The sequence below is a fragment of the Solanum stenotomum genome, chromosome 4 (assembly GCF_019186545.1).
Source record: "Solanum stenotomum isolate F172 chromosome 4, ASM1918654v1, whole genome shotgun sequence".
NCBI classification, from domain to species: Eukaryota; Viridiplantae; Streptophyta; class Magnoliopsida; order Solanales; family Solanaceae; genus Solanum; species Solanum stenotomum.
Window position 1 is genome coordinate 6,275,189 of NC_064285.1, and position 18,760 is coordinate 6,293,948.

At 33.3% G+C, this 18,760-nt stretch overlaps 3 protein-coding genes across 3 annotated transcripts; 1 reads left to right on the forward strand and 2 right to left on the reverse strand.

Moving 5' to 3' along the window:
• The first annotated feature begins 4,482 nt into the window (after positions 1-4,482).
• LOC125862888 (protein AGENET DOMAIN (AGD)-CONTAINING P1-like) lies at positions 4,483-4,986 on the forward strand. Its single transcript, XM_049543011.1, has one exon. It carries the CDS (start codon positions 4,483-4,485, stop codon positions 4,984-4,986), a length of 504 nt encoding a protein of 167 aa, XP_049398968.1.
• Positions 4,987-5,506: 520 nt separating this feature from the next.
• Positions 5,507-17,792, reverse strand: LOC125862889 (boron transporter 4-like). The gene is made up of 13 exons (XM_049543012.1): positions 17,776-17,792; positions 9,571-9,679; positions 9,084-9,166; positions 8,789-8,981; positions 8,558-8,696; positions 7,921-8,106; positions 7,677-7,835; positions 7,476-7,571; positions 7,256-7,372; positions 6,742-7,070; positions 6,095-6,374; positions 5,852-5,986; positions 5,507-5,723 (listed from the first exon to the last, which is right to left on the reverse strand). Exons 2-13 carry the CDS (start codon positions 9,675-9,677, stop codon positions 5,688-5,690), a joined length of 1,860 nt encoding a protein of 619 aa, XP_049398969.1. The 5' UTR covers positions 9,678-9,679; positions 17,776-17,792; the 3' UTR covers positions 5,507-5,687.
• On the reverse strand, positions 15,380-17,203 carry LOC125862890 (boron transporter 4-like). The gene is made up of 5 exons (XM_049543013.1): positions 17,097-17,203; positions 16,683-16,765; positions 16,395-16,587; positions 16,164-16,302; positions 15,380-15,712 (listed from the first exon to the last, which is right to left on the reverse strand). Exons 1-5 carry the CDS (start codon positions 17,201-17,203, stop codon positions 15,380-15,382), a joined length of 855 nt encoding a protein of 284 aa, XP_049398970.1.
• Positions 17,793-18,760: the final 968 nt, after the last annotated feature.

Genomic DNA, 18,760 nt, shown 5'->3' on the forward strand with positions numbered 1-18,760 from the left:
ATGTTGGAAAATATAATGTCTCAATTCATTTTTTTAAAAACGAATATTATGAAGGTATAAAGGTTTCTGATTTCCATTAATATTTTTAAAGTATAAACTTATTTCATATAAATAAAAATAAAATGTCCAATAATGTTTGATTTAAGCTGAAAGTAATCTAGGAAGATAATTTTTTGTTCAAGCATCTAGCACGTTTAATGACAGCCATGATTTGATCTTAGGCAAATGGAATATCTTGAATTAAGTGATACTACTATTATTGTTGCGTGCTTATATATAATTTTCATCTTATTAATTTATTCGTACCCTCTGCGTTTCAATTTATTTATCTTAATATCTTTTTTAGTCTGTTTTAAGAAGAATGTCTCTTTCCTCTTTTAATAATTTTTATATTGTAACTTTTTATATGACTTGTTTAAGATACAAGATAAAAAATAATTATTTCGATACATTCTATATATTTTTAGTTTAAAAAATTTAAAAATAGCTTTTACTTTTTTAAATTTTGTATCAATTAAATTCAGATAAATAAAGTAAAATGGAAGGATATTACGGAACTAGAGTTAAGAAAAGTCTTATCTGATGGAATTAGCCTTGGCATTTGTCTTCTTTTGCTTTTTCAATGTAATAAATTCAAAAAAATTCCATCAAAGTAACATTATCCCTTTACGTACCGACTTTCACTTGATTCATTGAAGTTAAATTTATCATATTTTGATTGCAAAATTAATTGACACTATAAAGTTTTGGTATCTTATGTTTCTCCTACAAGTAGGCAGAAATAATTAATTTATAAGGTTCTGAATCATGAACTTTTTTCGTTTATTAAATTTGGATAGATTATTAATGATATACTAATCTCGTATTTCCATTTGAATAAAATGACACTACAAAAGTCTTATACATTTTATTTACAATTTTTTCATGAAAAAAGATCATATAATGAAATAGTGTTGTAATGGGAATATTGCAAAAGAAGTTGATGAATTACAAATGGATACAAAGAACCTCAAAGATGGCACCCTACCTTGTGCACATGGCTTGTGGCAGCTAGACAATATTTGGTTAGGTTCATTAATTAGAAAGGTATTTTCAATATCTCAAGCTGATGATGACCCAAATATCCTAGTAGATATATCGTATAGGTTAGAATATACGTAGATTTTATTTCTATCCTTTTCTTTGACTACCTATTACCATTGTATATATGCTACAAATAATAATGATACTAAAACACAAAACTGCGTACTATATATATGATGATAGATGTGGGAATTGGGATTGCAGTGTCAGTCAAAATTCACATTCTACTTAGGTAACATAATTTTTATTTCAACAAATTTTTCTCTTCCCATTATTCACAGATTTATACTCAATTTTTTTTAAAAAAAATAACTGTTTATAATAGACGTGGCAATCAGAGAACAAAATAAGGGACGTAACATTCAAGATCTGATACTGAGGCAAAACCCATGTGCAGCCTTCAGATTGAATATTTTTAGGATTATTCGCACCGTATCACCATTTTTCATGACGCTATTTAAATTTTGTCCCTATTAATTTAGGGGATTAAAATATTACCTTAAAAAGTTATTCTATAAATGTTTCTTCTGTGATCCGTTGAGGTGGGAGGTTTGGCTAGTGCTCATAACGTACTCACCATAGAGTCCTCTCTCAAAGGATAGAACTGTGACAGAGGTCGTAGTGATTGCGGATTATCCAGGGCTTAACAAAAATATTTTTTATTTTTTCGCTAATAAATTTCTCATAAATTTTAATGAAAGAAATATAATCAACAAGAATTTATATAATCATTTTTAATTTATTTGTGATTAATGCGTAGTCATTGAGTTTCCACATCGATAGATGATAAATGATTATTTGATCGCTTTATATGATTTTGTGCGATCATCACATCATATATTATCTTTTCAAATAAATTAGGTCAAATCACTCATTCTTCTTATAATAATATATCAGAATCATGCTAATTCCAAATTTTGATAGGAGAACAACCTTCCCCGGCCCCCAGCTCCCCCACTTCCAAATTCCAATGTTGTTATAACATGATTAACGTCCAATTAGAGGTTTCAATTATCTTTTTTAATTATTTGTCTCCCTGTCTCTCCCTTCGAATTGACACTTTGTTTTGGTCGGCAATAATCGAAAAATGTTTAATCTCCAAGACATGTGCAATCGATAATTATACAAAGGAGTAAGGTGGCGCATGGTGATCGAGAATCATGATATTTCAGATTTGAATAAAGATAAAAAAAACAGTAAGTAATTTTTTTTCATTTATAGCTAAAGTTAGTCTATATTTGTGTCGGTAAAATATAGGTCGGAGCAGAGCTAGAGTATGACTTACAAGTTTGACTACCAAACTTTTAAAAAGTTCAGTAAATATGTATAATTTATTAATTTAGAACCAATTATTTAAGAAAAATAGAATGTTAAACATATAAGATCCAAATCTGCCTCTAATAGCAAGTATCTCGTAAAATTAATTAAAATATACGCTAGCTAGCTCAAAACACCGCGGTTATTAAGGTGGGCATATATGTGTAGTATGTAAGCAATTTTCCATCTTTAGTAAGTATGATAGGACTTAGAACTTAAAAGTGTGTCATGTAGGGCATTTTGCAAGAAATTCAGGGATGAAACGTTGTTCTGTTTTGTCTATTCAAATTTCAAACAAAAGAATCACCTTAAATTAGGACAATATTGTTGAAGTCAAGGCGCAGTATATCAATTAATAAGTTAACATATTCACTTGGTAATACTGCTGGAGTACATAATTTGAAACGTAAAATTTATATGAAAGTATAGGTAATTTGAAACGTGAAATCTATATAAAAGTATCCATTATATTTGAATTTTATCTTTCCATGTTCAAAACATGCTTAAAAGTCAAGATCACAAAATTCAAGAGTATTTTTTATATTTTATACACACATTTAGCTTAATCATTTGATTTAATAGTCTTCTATGAATAATACTTAAGCTCCATTTGGACATGTGATGTGAAATTATGGTATTAAATCAAATGATATGGATTTGAAGTTTTGATTGGACATGCAATTTGAATTTCTTAAGTTATATAATATTTTTTTTATAAACATGAAAATCCCAAAAAATTTTAAAGACTACCAAAATTTCTGCAATTCTTACATAATCTTACTAAATGAACAAATCATAGTTCATAAACAAGATAACAATTATCTTAAGGCTTTACATCGATAAATCATATATCACCATATTTCTCTGATAAGTAAAAATTTGTGACTACAAGCTTATAAAACATTACTAGCCAACAATAATAATAGCTAGTTATTCTTCAATGTAATTCTTTCTACGAACAATCTCTTTACACAACGTATATCCCAAATTATGATATTCACATATTCATACGCAAGCTTAAATCGTGTGTCTCATCAAACTAAGACATAAAATGTAAAATGAAACTAATTGAGTACATTTATGAAGTTAGTTGCCATGCCCTAATATTCATTATTGGGCTTTACAAAATCGCGGGAAGGATGTCCTGGAAGCGGCCCAAATAATAGATCAAGTTTGAGGTGTACAAAAGCCCAATATAGTTCAGGCCCTTCCAGTCATGTCAATATTTGAAATCTAGACAATAAAATGTTGCATAAACCACACAAATCACATTAGTTTAGTGCCTAAATATGTGCCTTATCGTGAATTTTCAAAACTATCATTTGTGTCAGATTTCAGTCCCCAGATACATATATTTGCCGCATTCAAACACATGTATCTCATATACATGATGTCAAAATTATGTGTAATTTATCCTAATGCATTGTATTCAAGTGGATTACATGTATCTGAAATACATTGACTCTCTCACTCACCTCCATCCTCTCCCGCTCACTCCTCTCCCTATGTATTTGTATTTCAGAGTGTATCTGGTAGCAAAAGTACATATATCTAGGTGTATCTAACTTGAATTTTGGTGCTCAGTTATTAATTAGTGAGACAATATATAATTATTTCAAATTAGAGGAAAATTTTAGTAAATGTGATAGGAATGTTTGAGTAATTAAATAGTTTCTCCTAAAATATTTTCAGTTTGTGCCACATAGGATGTAGGATAAAGTTCTAGATCTACAATCCATAACTCTACTTACATGGGCCCATTACAACCGTTGCTTAGGGAAGTTGAACAAATTAGGCAAAACATTAGTATTATTTGCACAAATTATTTTTACAGTTTCTTAAATAAAAAAGCGCGTACTAACAAATTATAGAAATAAAATAAACAAAACCGTATTTCCAATTCCGAGTCATATAAAGAAACCAAAAGAAAAACTAAAAGTGGAAACAAATTCCAATTCCTATTCACTTAAGAAATCAAATTTTTTTTTTCTCCTTATAAATTCATTAGTAACGCCTCATTAATTCTCATCATTCAACTAAACAAACCAATCCTTTTTTTTCCCTCTCTGTCTAATCACAATTATGGCATCCAATTTTGAGAAATCTCACTGCTTGATTGACAACTTAAAGGCAAGAATTAACAAATTGGCATTCAAGACACAAGACACAACAAAGTTGTTTCAAAGGGGTGATCAAGTTGAAGTTGCAAGTCAAGAATGGGGATACATTGGTGCATATTATACCGCGACTATAGTTTCTCCAATTGGAAATTCTCACTATAGAGTTCGATACAAGAATATAGTAAACGACGATAAGTCTGATTTACTAGTGGAAATTGTCAAGGCTTCTGAGATCCGTCCTGTACCACCTAAACACGAAACGTTATTAGTGCCTGAAGATATTCATATGTACGATATAGTTGATGTGTTCGATAATGATGGATGGTGGATCGGATTTATTTCTGGAAGACATGAAGAAAATTACAAGGTTTATTTCCCTACTACTGGGGAGAATGTTGCATATTCTCCTCATCTCTTGAGGTTTCATCAAGAATGGAATAAGGGCAATTGGATTTTTTCAAACTAAGGTCAAGATTTAATGTGATTTAGCTTGTAATTAATTTGGTTTCAAGAAATTATTATAGTTAATTAGGGAGTATTAATCTAGTCAAGTATTTTATTAAGTTCTTGATTGTTAATGTGTAGGTTTTATTTTTTATGTTGTGGAATACATGGAATTATCAATCTGTTTATGATATATTGAAAATTTTCAATTATTAGCCGAGTTATTATCGTAGTAATTATCCAGATCTTTTCTATTTAAGGTTCTTAAAAACAAACATCAAAATATATCTTTCAAATTCTTTTATCCTATATATCACTATATCCTACTTAAAAATGGTTTCGTTACAGTTTTATCTGCTAATTTTACTGTAATTTAGTTGAAGCAAACTTGTAGAACTTACACATAGTACATCCTATTTAAGGTCTTGGGTTCGAGTCCTGGAATAAAAAAAAACCTTGTTTCAGTCTGCGCAGATTTGGCAAAGAATATCCATATATGTTAATAATTCAATATCATCGAAGATCATTGGACTATCAAACACTTTACATTCTCAACACGAAGTTTGCTTACAATTGTAAAATACTTCTATAAAGTACATCTTATACTATAGTAGAGTACTAACTACACCTACAATTTGTAGTATTATACACTCTACATATATGGGCACATACAAATGGTACCAACTCAAGATTCAATACACTCTAGAGCCAAGTAAATATTGTTCACTCAGATTCTGTGTCTGCAGTTGGATGAATAACCTGCAAATAGGCATCATTAACATCCGTCAACAATTAAGACTTAACAATTTTTTTAAAACATTGACCGCGCATTGCACAGGTTCTAGTACTAGTACTAGTAATTGTGAAATGAATTTGTCAAGAGGTACCTGTGGGCGCTTATCCTCACTAAAGCTGACAGTCCGGACTTTAAACTCTCCTCTGCTTGTTGTAAGTTCATCCAAAATCTCAGCATCACAAATTTCTATCTCACCTTCAGTTCTAGGAAGAGTTGTCTCCGTTTCCTAATCATATTATTTGGTGACAGTTCATTAGCTAAGTGTGCGTTGTGGACTTGACTAATGAAAATCTGAAAATTAAATGGAGTTGACAAATGACAATGTTAGGATTACCCTGAAAGAGAAGCTAAGTGCGCGTTGTGGAGCACCAGCTATTTCCTCATACTCGGCTGCATCAAGCTCTTGTAAATGACGAGGGTGTAACAATTTGGGAAGCAAATGTTGTCTTATGCTTATGAGGAGAAAAAATGGCAAGGGGAAGAGAATGCCAGCTATAGGAATCCAAGTAACTCCAAAGACAAAAAGTAAGTACATAAATTGGAATATTGTGAAGATTGCAATGTATCTGAATGGCACTGATTCCACAAAAGATGCATGAACCCCTTCAAGGACCCTGACATCATGATCACTCTGGTTAGTTGAACAAGTCACATGGTTTGCCATATAATTAAAAAGTCAACAAGCATGTGATTATGTTTGCATATATAAATTCGAGATCAAATTTGTAATAGCTGGTGGCTGAACTGTGTAAAGATACGGCACTTGGCCGAATTCAACCCAAGTGTCATATCTTTACACGGTATCAGAGCAAGGTTCATCCCTATTTGTGCTCCCAGTCCACGCTCCAATTGGGACTGGGCGTGAAAGGGGGTTTCAGAATGGGTTAGAGTCCCATATGTAAATGCTAGTCAAAAGAAACAAGACTTGATGATCTATTTACTTAATCACTTCAATGATCATATGCCAATAATGAAACTTACTTAAATCTCCTGCCAGGGGATATGAATAGAAGCAGCATTCTTTCCCACAGCTGATTTCCAGGAAGGCTGTCAATAGCCATGTAGGCGAAATATCCCCAAAGAACTGAGGTTGGTATCTTTTTTATCACTGGCATAGCACCTACAGATGCTGCTACTAACAGTGACTGCAATAGATTGCTGACTCTTTGTTCATTTACTCGAACGGGCAAGTAAGCATCAATGTGCTTCTCAGGATCAAATATACCATCAGACTTTTCGTCATCTGCCTTTTCACTTTCACCTTTCATTATTGCCTCTTTCAAATGTTCCAACTCTTTAGCTACTGCACTCTGCATAGCCAAGAAGATTGGTTTTATAAAGCTCAATATTACTCTAGATATCTCCATAACGACATGTAAGATGTTCAGTCTCGATGGTAAAGTACTAGACAAATTGACTCAGAGTTAGATTTATCTAACTCAAAAACAATGGTGCAATTTTTGGAAGTGCTAAAGAAACTAAGAAGATGACTTACAATAGGAGAACTATCTATCTCTATGAATACAGCTTGCATCTTTCCATAAATTTCAGAGTTGCTAGCTTTTTGCCTGATACTCTCCTTTGCACTTTCAACCATCTTCTTCCGGATGAGCTAGTCAGCAATACATAAGTGTTTAGCATTCAATGTGGCAGCACACCAGAGGCAACATAGTAATAAGTTTCATAACAATCATCGACAAGTAAATTTTATTTACCTGTTTCTTAAGAATAGCCAAACTTTTAGTATGCATTGGGGACTGTGGTAGGACACCATTTGAAGGAGGAAATCCAAGTAGACCACATAGCAAAGTCTGTGGACAGAAGTATCAACCCTTGTCATTGGTCTTGATTGTAGAAACATCAACATATATAATCAGAAAAAGTAGAAGAAATCGGCAGATGATAGAATACCATACCATAAATCCCAAGAGTAACATATCGTAATGATAAGCAGAAGGATTCTTTAAATTGAACTCTTTTTGTTGTGCCATCTGCGAAGCAACACTGTGATCGAAGAAATAGAGTCCGGCTATCATCACAGCTGGTNAGCAGCATTCTTTCCCACAGCTGATTTCCTGGAAGGCTGTCAATAGCCATGTAGGCGAAATATCCCCAAAGAACTGAGGTTGGTATCTTTTTTATCACTGGCATAGCACCTACAGATGCTGCTACTAACAGTGACTGCAATAGATTGCTGACTCTTTGTTCATTTACTCGAACGGGCAAGTAAGCATCAATGTGCTTCTCAGGATCAAATATACCATCAGACTTTTCGTCATTTGCATTTTCATTTTCACCTTTCATTATTGCCTCTTTCAAATGTTCCAACTCTTTAGCTACTGCACTCTGCATAGCCAAGAAAGATTGGTTTTATAAAGCTCAATATTACTCTAGATATCTCCATAACGACAAGTAAGATGTTCAGTCTCTATGGTAAAGTACTAGACAAATTGACTCAGAGTTAGATTTGTCTAACTCAAAAACAATGGTGCAATTTTTGGAAGTGCTAAAGAAACTAAGAAGATGAACTTACAATAGGAGAACTATCTATCTGTATGAATACAGCTTGCATCTTTCCATAAATTTCAGTATTGCTAGCTTTCCACAATTGTTTTGCTTACTAGGTTCTAGATAAGGATTATTTGTACATATCGAATGAATTGTTTAAAAAGAAACACAAGGTTTGAAACAGAGTTTACTGTGTTCTGCTGAACCCATAACTACCATTGTGGCTCCGCCCCTGACAAGAGTTGAATATTTTATAAAAAGAGATCTTGTTTCTGCAGCTTAAGTGTACCTTAATTGCCTCTTGAATGAAAAGCACCACGATTAGCATTCCAAAAGTTTCCCCAGCAACCCTTGTAAATTTACTTATGATAGAACAGGCATTGAATATTGCTAGAAGAAACAACATGAGAGCTGTCCAGACACAAACCCTGCAGTAAGATTTCATCATAGACATGAGAAATCATGAACATCGTCTATCATCAAACAACCTTATATGAAAATCGAACATATTCTAACATACCATCCGGCCCAAGCCAAGTAAAGGGTCTGTCCTAAATCTTCTCTCTCTTTAGCAAACTTGTACAAGTAACTGTACATAATAATAGTAGGTTCTGCAACTCCTAGTATCATAAGAGGTTGTCCCCCGAGTATCGAGTGAATGATACCACAAATTGCTGTAGAAGCTAAAGTTTCCACAGTGCTGAGGCTCCCATCTAAAATGCAAATTCAAGTTATATAATAGGAAAACTAATGATCACAAATGCATTTGATTTCCTTTAGAATGCTTTCATCAAAAGTTTGAAATGTAAACGAACCTGTTTCTCTGCTCAATTGTTCTCCAAAAGCTATCACTGGAAGAGCAGATGCAAAAAATATGTAGGTAGTTGGAGCTAATATCCTGGCATATACATACAAAAGTAGCAGTTAGAATACAATGAAAGAACATATGCATTTAACTCGTTTACAAAAATTGCTTAAAAACAACTAAGAAAAATCGCATTATACATATATAGACCACATTAACTTGGCCTAAACTGGCAAGTAAACACTCCAACATTGAGAATGCACGTCTAAACACCTCAATTTGTCTCCACACTGTCAGTTGAACACTCCAACTTACAAAATGATTCATCTAGACACCTCCAAAATTTATGTGTCATGTCAGCATCAGGTGTCCAGGAGACACCATAGGGACGAGTTGAGATGTCTAGATGTCTTTTCTCAAAGTTGGAGTGTTTAACTGTCAGTTGAGACCAAATTAAGATGTCAATCAATGTATTGTGCCAAGAAAAACTATATTACCCTATTCCGGATCTAATTCCAGCAATCCAATCCTGCTTGTAGCAAGATACTCGTCCTCGAATATCCTCTGAAATGCCTTTGAATGGAGTTCTGGGGAGACTCATCATACCTGGTGAACCACAAAAAATATAACAGAAAAATAAGTATTGATGAATCAAAATACAAAAGATGTATAATTTTAGAACTGTTACTACATACTTCATACTATTAGTAGTAGTCATTTATCATGGTATTTTTTTCACAGTATACAGGGCATGTATCACTTACTAAACTCTAGTTCTCTACAAGAATCAAAGACGCAACATGCATTAATAATCTTGTTCTTCACGAGAGACTTGCTTTTGTTGTTTCCGACCAGAATTTAAATTTGAAGGATTCAACTCTTATGCTGGACTCAAAAATTAAGTTAGACAGGTTCAACATTTATGTTCTTACCAATGTCGAAAATTTGTATAAAAAAGGAAAATATCAGAACAAGATTAATAAGTGTCCTAGGGGGATGTATCTCATTCTATACAAGATTCAATGCATTCATCTTTTGTTCAGGGTGTGTTTACGGAGTTCTCGACCCTTATGTACCAAACACACAAAAGAATCACTTATTTTTGAGGAAAACATTTTTCTTCGCACCAAACAAGAATAAATGATGAGTTGAAGCCATATGAAAGAACCATTAGTTACCTGATATTTGTCTCACTTTCTCAAGAAAGTAGCTTGAACTTATATAGGGTAAGTTCTTCAAGAGACTTATATTTGTGAGTACTAAAACAAAAGTTGTTGTATAGGTGAGGCAGGATTTGCTACTTGCACCTAATCAAAACTTGTACTCTTGTGCCTGCGCTTTTCTAGGACAGAAAATATATGCATCAATTGGCTAGCAGACCACGTCTCTTAGAAGAAGACAATTAAATTAGTTTAAAACAAAATAAAAAAAATATTGTGGTACATAACTCAAAAGTCAGACATGACGCACGATCTGAGCTAATTATTTTATATTTTTTCACAGATTAAGATTATGTTATTTATTTCTTTAATCTAATGTAATTGTTTGATAAGATTTCACTGCCCAAGGACAAAAATTCTGCAAAATCGTGGTCATTGCATAACAGCATAAGGCATGTAAATGTATGGAACCTTGTGCCACATGAAGACTTAAGTAGTTTACAAGCTCTCTTTATAGCTTTTGTCCACCCATATGTATTAAGAAATTCAAGAATATGTTAAGGTGTACGAACAAAGTTATATAGTTGAAAAGATTGGGAACCTACATATAACGTGTAGCTATACTTGAAAAAATTCATACGAGCTTGAGTTGGACAATATTGTATTTTAAGTATCTTTAAATTGAATTAGCCCAACAATTAGTATCAGAATCAATGAATCTGTTGGACGAATACGGTGACAGCGGAGTGATAGTGGGAGGCTTGATTTACTACTGGTACTATGCCAAAAGTTTCTTGGAGTTGGAGACGAACGCGTACGAAAAGAAGCTAGTTTTGGGACTCAATAGTCATAAATGCTCTATCATATGGGTGACTCACGCTCAATCTCAAAAATTAACTCATGAGTCATAGTAATAGGTCACGTGGAACTTAGTTGAGGCTCATGAAAACATTACAAAATCATACTCATTACATAGTATCTTTTTTAAGCTAAGGTACATATGTATAATTAATAATGTTCAAGTATTACTACAATCTGTTAGTGTTGGGGCATTTTAATATTACAAAAATGTTGCATAGCATTGCCACAGTGACCGTTGCCTCAGAGTCGTTACTTCCTCTATTCATTATTGCATTAGATTGATTGACTTTCATTTGCTGTTATATGTTTGGGAGTTATGGCAATTACTTTGTTGCCGTTGGAGTGGCTAACTCCTGCATTACAACTACATTACTCCATTAGGAGTTATTGCCATATGCACTTCAGTTTTGCAACAGATGCAAAATACCGTTGATGGCATTAGTGTATTTGATTGTAACTCATAATTCCTCCATTATACCTTGTAACATATGTAATTCCTAAGGCTATTATCTTCACTATTTACTATACAATTTATCTTCCTATTCATTGCTAGGAAGACTTCCTCTAGTATAAATAGTGGTGGTTTTCATTTGGTTTGTTCCACACAACACATAAGAAAAATATAGAGAGTAAAAAATTTATCAAAAAGAGAGTTCTTATTAGTTGAAGGGAGGTGTTCTTTTTTGTGGAGCTTTGGACTCAACTCTTGTCCAGAGTTGTTGAGTTATACTTTGTGAAGGCTGTTGTATCCTGGAGGGGACAAGTCAAGAGGATTACTGCTGGACCGGTGAAAACATTTGCTGCAGTGGGCTTGAATCTCCTTAAAGAGAGCGATATATCCACGCTTCAACTTGAAGAGATTTTATTTCTTCATTGTATTTTCAATTGTAATTTTGTATTTTTTGTTATCAAGTAAGTTTTTCACTAACACAATCTTTTAGTGACAAGACCACCAGGATATTTGGATATTCTTAATATCACGTTGAATTATAAATACTATACTATTTTGTATTTATAAGTACATAATAAATTAAAGTTGTTTAAAGAAAATATTATTTGAACATATGATTGGCTGGTTATAAATTCTAGAGCCTTCTAAATAATGCATGTATACACTATTTTAATACACATATATTATCCCATATGATGACGAACAAAATCTTATTTATATCACTATGGATGTTTTATTCATTTGTTATTTATGAGTTGTACGTACATGAAATTTTTTTGTAACTACTTGTGACTAACACAACCCTACACATTATGCCAGATAATATATGTTCCTGTACAGCTTCTTAAAGACAAAAAATATATATATTATTACACCATTTTTTATAAATTATTTTCTGGCTAGGAATGGAGCACACCAACTCTTTTACCTGCTCTACTTTTGAGTTTTGACGATCACATACCAATGTCTTGAAAAATATAGATTTAGATGAGTCTATGAACAAACTTATAGTACAATGACGAATTATTTAGTGGAATTTCTAATAAATCTATCATTGATTCCTTTTTTAAAAATGAAAGAAGTTGTCAAGAAGAGAAGTAATAATAATGTACTTGAACATATGATCCAAAAATTATTTGTGGGTTCAAATTACAAAAAATGTAGTATAATTTAGAACTGCTACTACATACTATTAGTAGTATTCATTTAGCAGTAGTATTTTTTTCGCAGTATACAGGGCATGTATCACTTACTAAACTCTAGTTCTCTACAAGAATCAAAGACGCAACATGCATTAATAATCTTGTTCTTCACGAGAGACTTGCTTTTGTTGTTTCCGACCAGAATTTAAATTTGAAGGATTCAACTCTTATGCTGGACTCAAAAATTAAGTTAGACAGGTTCAACATTTATGTTCTTACCAATGTCGAAAATTTGTATAAAAAAGGAAAATATCAGAACAAGATTAATAAGTGTCCTAGGGGGATGTATCTCAATAATTTCTAGTTCTATACAAGATTCAATGCATTCATCTTTTGTTCAGGGTGTGTTTACGGAGTTCTCGACCCTTATGTACCAAACACACAAAAGAATCACTTATTTTTGAGGAAAACATTTTTCTTCGCACCAAACAAGAATAAATGATGAGTTGAAGCCATATGAAAGAACCATTAGTTACCTGATATTTGTCTCACTCTCTCAAGAAAATAGCTTGAAATTATATAGGGTGAGTTCTTCAAGAGACTTATAATTGTGAGTACTAAAACAAAAGTTGTTGTCACTACATCAAAATTGATCATTAGCGGCAATTAATTTTTAATTGCCGCTAAATATATATTTTTAGCGGCAATTAACACTCTTTGTATATGTCCCTAAAGCCTTTAGCGACATTGGTTCTAATGGCACTTAACTAATGCCGGTAAAGACTTTAGCACTCTTATTAATGTCAATATTTATTGCCGCTAAAAGTTGTTTTTGTTGTAGTGTGTATAGGTTAGGCAGGATTTCTGGAAGAAATGAAGAAAATTACAAGGTTTATTTCCCTACTACTGGGGAGAATGTTGCATATTCTCCTCATCTCTTGAGGTTTCATCAAGAATTGAATAAGGGCAATTGGATTTCTTCCAACTGAAGTCAAGATTTAATGTGATTATTATAGTTAATTAGGGAGTATTAATCTAGTCAAGTATTTTATTAAGTTCTTGATTGTTAATGTGTAGGCTTTATTTTTTATGTTGTGGAATACATGAATTATCAATCTGTTTAATGATATATTGAAAATTTTCAATTATTAGTAGAGTTATTATCGTAGTAATTATCCAGATCTTTTCTATTTAAGGTTCTTAAAAACAAACATCAAAATATATCTTTCAAATTTTTTTATCCTATATCACTAGATCCTACTTACAGTTTTATCTGCTAATTTTACTGTAATTTAGTTGAAGCAAACTTGTAGAACTTACACATAGTACATCCTATTTAAGGTCTTGGGTTCGAGTCCTGGAATAAAAAAAAACCTTGTTTCAGTCTGCGCAGATTTGGCAAAGAATATCCATATATGTTAATAATTCAATATCATCGAAGATCATTGGACTATCAAACACTTTACATTCTCAACACGAAGTTTGCTTACAATTGTAAAATACTTCTATAAAGTACATCTTATACTATAGTAGAGTACTAACTACACCTACAATTTGTAGTATTATACACTCTACATATATGGGCACATACAAATGGTACCAACTCAAGATTCAATACACTCTAGAGCCAAGTAAATATTGTTCACTCAGATTCTGTGTCTGCAGTTGGATGAATAACCTGCAAATAGGCATCATTAACATCCGTCAACAATTAAGACTTAACAATTTTTTTAAAACATTGACCGCGCATTGCACAGGTTCTAGTACTAGTACTAGTAATTGTGAAATGAATTTGTCAAGAGGTACCTGTGGGCGCTTATCCTCACTAAAGCTGACAGTCCGGACTTTAAACTCTCCTCTGCTTGTTGTAAGTTCATCCAAAATCTCAGCATCACAAATTTCTATCTCACCTTCAGTTCTAGGAAGAGTTGTCTCCGTTTCCTAATCATATTATTTGGTGACAGTTCATTAGCTAAGTGTGCGTTGTGGACTTGACTAATGAAAATCTGAAAATTAAATGGAGTTGACAAATGACAATGTTAGGATTACCCTGAAAGAGAAGCTAAGTGCGCGTTGTGGAGCACCAGCTATTTCCTCATACTCGGCTGCATCAAGCTCTTGTAAATGACGAGGGTGTAACAATTTGGGAAGCAAATGTTGTCTTATGCTTATGAGGAGAAAAAATGGCAAGGGGAAGAGAATGCCAGCTATAGGAATCCAAGTAACTCCAAAGACAAAAAGTAAGTACATAAATTGGAATATTGTGAAGATTGCAATGTATCTGAATGGCACTGATTCCACAAAAGATGCATGAACCCCTTCAAGGACCCTGACATCATGATCACTCTGGTTAGTTGAACAAGTCACATGGTTTGCCATATAATTAAAAAGTCAACAAGCATGTGATTGTGTTTGCATATATAAATTCGAGATCAAATTTGTAATAGCTGGTGGCTGAACTGTGTAAAGATACGGCACTTGGCCGAATTCAACCCAAGTGTCATATCTTTACACGGTATCAGAGCAAGGTTCATCCCTATTTGTGCTCCCAGTCCACGCTCCAATTGGGACTGGGTGTGAAAGGGGGTTTCAGAATGGGTTAGAGTCCCATATGTAAATGCTAGTCAAAAGAAACAAGACTTGATGATCTATTTACTTAATCACTTCAATGATCATATGCCAATAATGAAACTTACTTAAATCTCCTGCCAGGGGATATGAATAGAAGCAGCATTCTTTCCCACAGCTGATTTCCTGGAAGGCTGTCAATAGCCATGTAGGCGAAATATCCCCAAAGAACTGAGGTTGGTATCTTTTTTATCACTGGCATAGCACCTACAGATGCTGCTACTAACAGTGACTGCAATAGATTGCTGACTCTTTGTTCATTTACTCGAACGGGCAAGTAAGCATCAATGTGCTTCTCAGGATCAAATATACCATCAGACTTTTCGTCATTTGCATTTTCATTTTCACCTTTCATTATTGCCTCTTTCAAATGTTCCAACTCTTTAGCTACTGCACTCTGCATAGCCAAGAAAGATTGGTTTTATAAAGCTCAATATTACTCTAGATATCTCCATAACGACAAGTAAGATGTTCAGTCTCTATGGTAAAGTACTAGACAAATTGACTCAGAGTTAGATTTGTCTAACTCAAAAACAATGGTGCAATTTTTGGAAGTGCTAAAGAAACTAAGAAGATGAACTTACAATAGGAGAACTATCTATCTGTATGAATACAGCTTGCATCTTTCCATAAATTTCAGTATTGCTAGCTTTCCACAATTGTTTTGCTTACTAGGTTCTAGATAAGGATTATTTGTACATATCGAATGAATTGTTTAAAAAGAAACACAAGGTTTGAAACAGAGTTTACTGTGTTCTGCTGAACCCATAACTACCATTGTGGCTCCGCCCCTGACAAGAGTTGAATATTTTATAAAAAGAGATCTTGTTTCTGCAGCTTAAGTGTACCTTAATTGCCTCTTGAATGAAAAGCACCACGATTAGCATTCCAAAAGTTTCCCCAGCAACCCTTGTAAATTTACTTATGATAGAACAGGCATTGAATATTGCTAGAAGAAACAACATGAGAGCTGTCCAGACACAAACCCTGCAGTAAGATTTCATCATAGACATGAGAAATCATGAACATCGTCTATCATCAAACAACCTTATATGAAAATCGAACATATTCTAACATACCATCCGGCCCAAGCCAAGTAAAGGGTCTGTCCTAAATCTTCTCTCTCTTTAGCAAACTTGTACAAGTAACTGTACATAATAATAGTAGGTTCTGCAACTCCTAGTATCATAAGAGGTTGTCCCCCGAGTATTGAGTGAATGATACCACAAATTGCTGTAGAAGCTAAAGTTTCCACAGTGCTGAGGCTCCCATCTAAAATGCAAATTCAAGTTATATAATAGGAAAACTTATGATCACAAATGCATTTGATTGCCTTTAGACATCGAAAGTTTAAAATGTAAAAGAACCTGTTTCTCTGCTCAATTGTTCTCCAAAAGCAATCACTGGAAGAGCAGATGCAAAAAATATGTAGGTAGTTGGAGCTAATATCCTGGCATATACATACAGAAGTAGCAGTTAGAATACAATCAAAGAACATATAGACCACATTAACTTGGCCTAAACTGGCAAGTAAACACTCCAACTTTGAGGATGTACATCTAAACACCTCAATTTGTCATCACTCTGTCAGTTGAACGCTCCAACTTACAAAATGACTCATCTAGACACCTCCATTTTTTATGTGCCATGTCAGCATCAGGTGTCCACGAGATACCATAGGGACGAGTTGAGATGTCTAGATGTCTATTCTCAAAGTTGGAGTGTTTAAGTGACAGTTTAAGATGTCTATCTATGTATTATGCCAAGAAAAATTATATTACCCTATTCCGGATCTGATTCCAGCAATCCAATCCTGCTTGTAGCAAGATACTCGTCCTCGAATATCCTCTGAAATGCCTGTGAATGGAGCTCCGGGAAGACTCTTCATACCTGGTGTACCACAAAAAATATAACAGAAAAATAAGTATTCATGAATCAAAGTACAAAAAATGTATAATTTTAGAACTGTTACTACACACTATATTCTATTAGTAGTATTCATTTATCAGTAGTATTTTTTTCGCAGTATACAGGGCATGTATCACTTACTACCAAACTCAAGTTCTGTACAAGAATCAAAGACACAACATGCATTAATAATCTTGTTCTTCACAAGAGACTTGCTTTTGTTGTTTTGGGCCAGAATTTAAATTTGATGGATTCAATCCTTGTGCTGGACTCAAAAATCAAGTTAGACAGGTTCAACATTTATGTTCTTACCAATGTCGAAAATTTGTATAGAAAAGGAAAATATCAGAACAAGATTAATAATTTCTAGTTCAGGGTGTGTTTCAATGCATTCATCTTTTGTTCAGGGTGTGTTTACGGAGTTCTCGACCATATTTTCTGCTTATGTACCAAACACACAAAAGAATCACTTATTTTTCAAGAAAACATTATTCTTCGCACCAAACACGAATAAATGATGAGTTGAAGCCATGTGAAAGAACCATTAGTTACCTGATATTTGTCTCACTTTCTCAAGAAAATAGCTTGAAATTATATAGGGTAAGTTCTTCAAGAGACTTATATTTGTGAGTACTAAAACAAACGTTCTTATATAGGTTAGGCAGGATTTGTTACTTGCACCTAATCAAAACTTGTACTCTTGTGCCTGAGCTTTCTAGGACAGAAAATCTATGTATCAATTGGCTAGCTGGCCACGTCTCTTAGAAGAAGACAATTATATTAGTTCAAAACAAATATAAATAAATAAATATAACTCATAGGTCAGACATGACGATCTGAGCTAATTATTTTAAGTTTTCTCACAGATTAAGATTATGTTAATTATTTCTTTAATCTAATGTAATTATTTGATAAGATTTCACTGCCCAAGGACAAAATTTCTGCAAAATCATGGTCATTGCATAACAGCATATATAAGGCATGTAAATATATGGAACCTTGTGGCACATGAAGACTTAAGTAGTTTACAAGCTCTCTTTATAGCTTTTGTCCACCCATATGTATTAAGAAATTCAACAATATGTTAGGGTGTATGAACAAAGTCAAACGTTGATAAATAGTTGAAAAGATTGGGAATCTATACATAGCATGTAGATATACTCGAAATTTTTTTTACGAGCTTGAGTCAGATAATATCATATTTTAAGTATCTTTAAATTGACTTAGCCCAACAATTAGTATCAGAGCCAATGACTCGAATGGACGAATATGGTGACAGCGGAGTGATAGTGGGAGGCTTGATTTACTACTGTTACTATGCCAAAAGTTTCTTGGAGTTGGAGACAAACGTACAAGAAAAAGCTAGTTCTGGGCCTCAATAGTCATAAATGCTCTATCATATGGGTGACTCACTCTCAATCTCAAAAATTAACTCATTAATCATAGTAATAAGTCGCGTGGAACTTAGTTGAGCTCATGAAAACATTACAAAATCATACTCATTACATAGTTTTTTTAAGGTGTATATATGTATGAT

Coding starts and splice junctions, on each gene's coding strand:
- LOC125862888 (XM_049543011.1), top strand. CDS start 4,483: ATGGCATCCAATTTTGAGAAATCTCACTGCTTGATTGACAACTTAAAG.
- LOC125862890 (XM_049543013.1), bottom strand. CDS start 17,203: ATGAAGAGTCTTCCCGGAGCTCCATTCACAGGCATTTCAGAGGATATT. Junction 16,766..17,096: donor GGAATCAGATCCGGAATAGG/GTAATATAATTT, acceptor TGTATATGCCAG/GATATTAGCTCCAACTACCT. Junction 16,303..16,394: donor TACTTGGCTTGGGCCGGATG/GTATGTTAGAAT, acceptor ATCTTACTGCAG/GGTTTGTGTCTGGACAGCTC.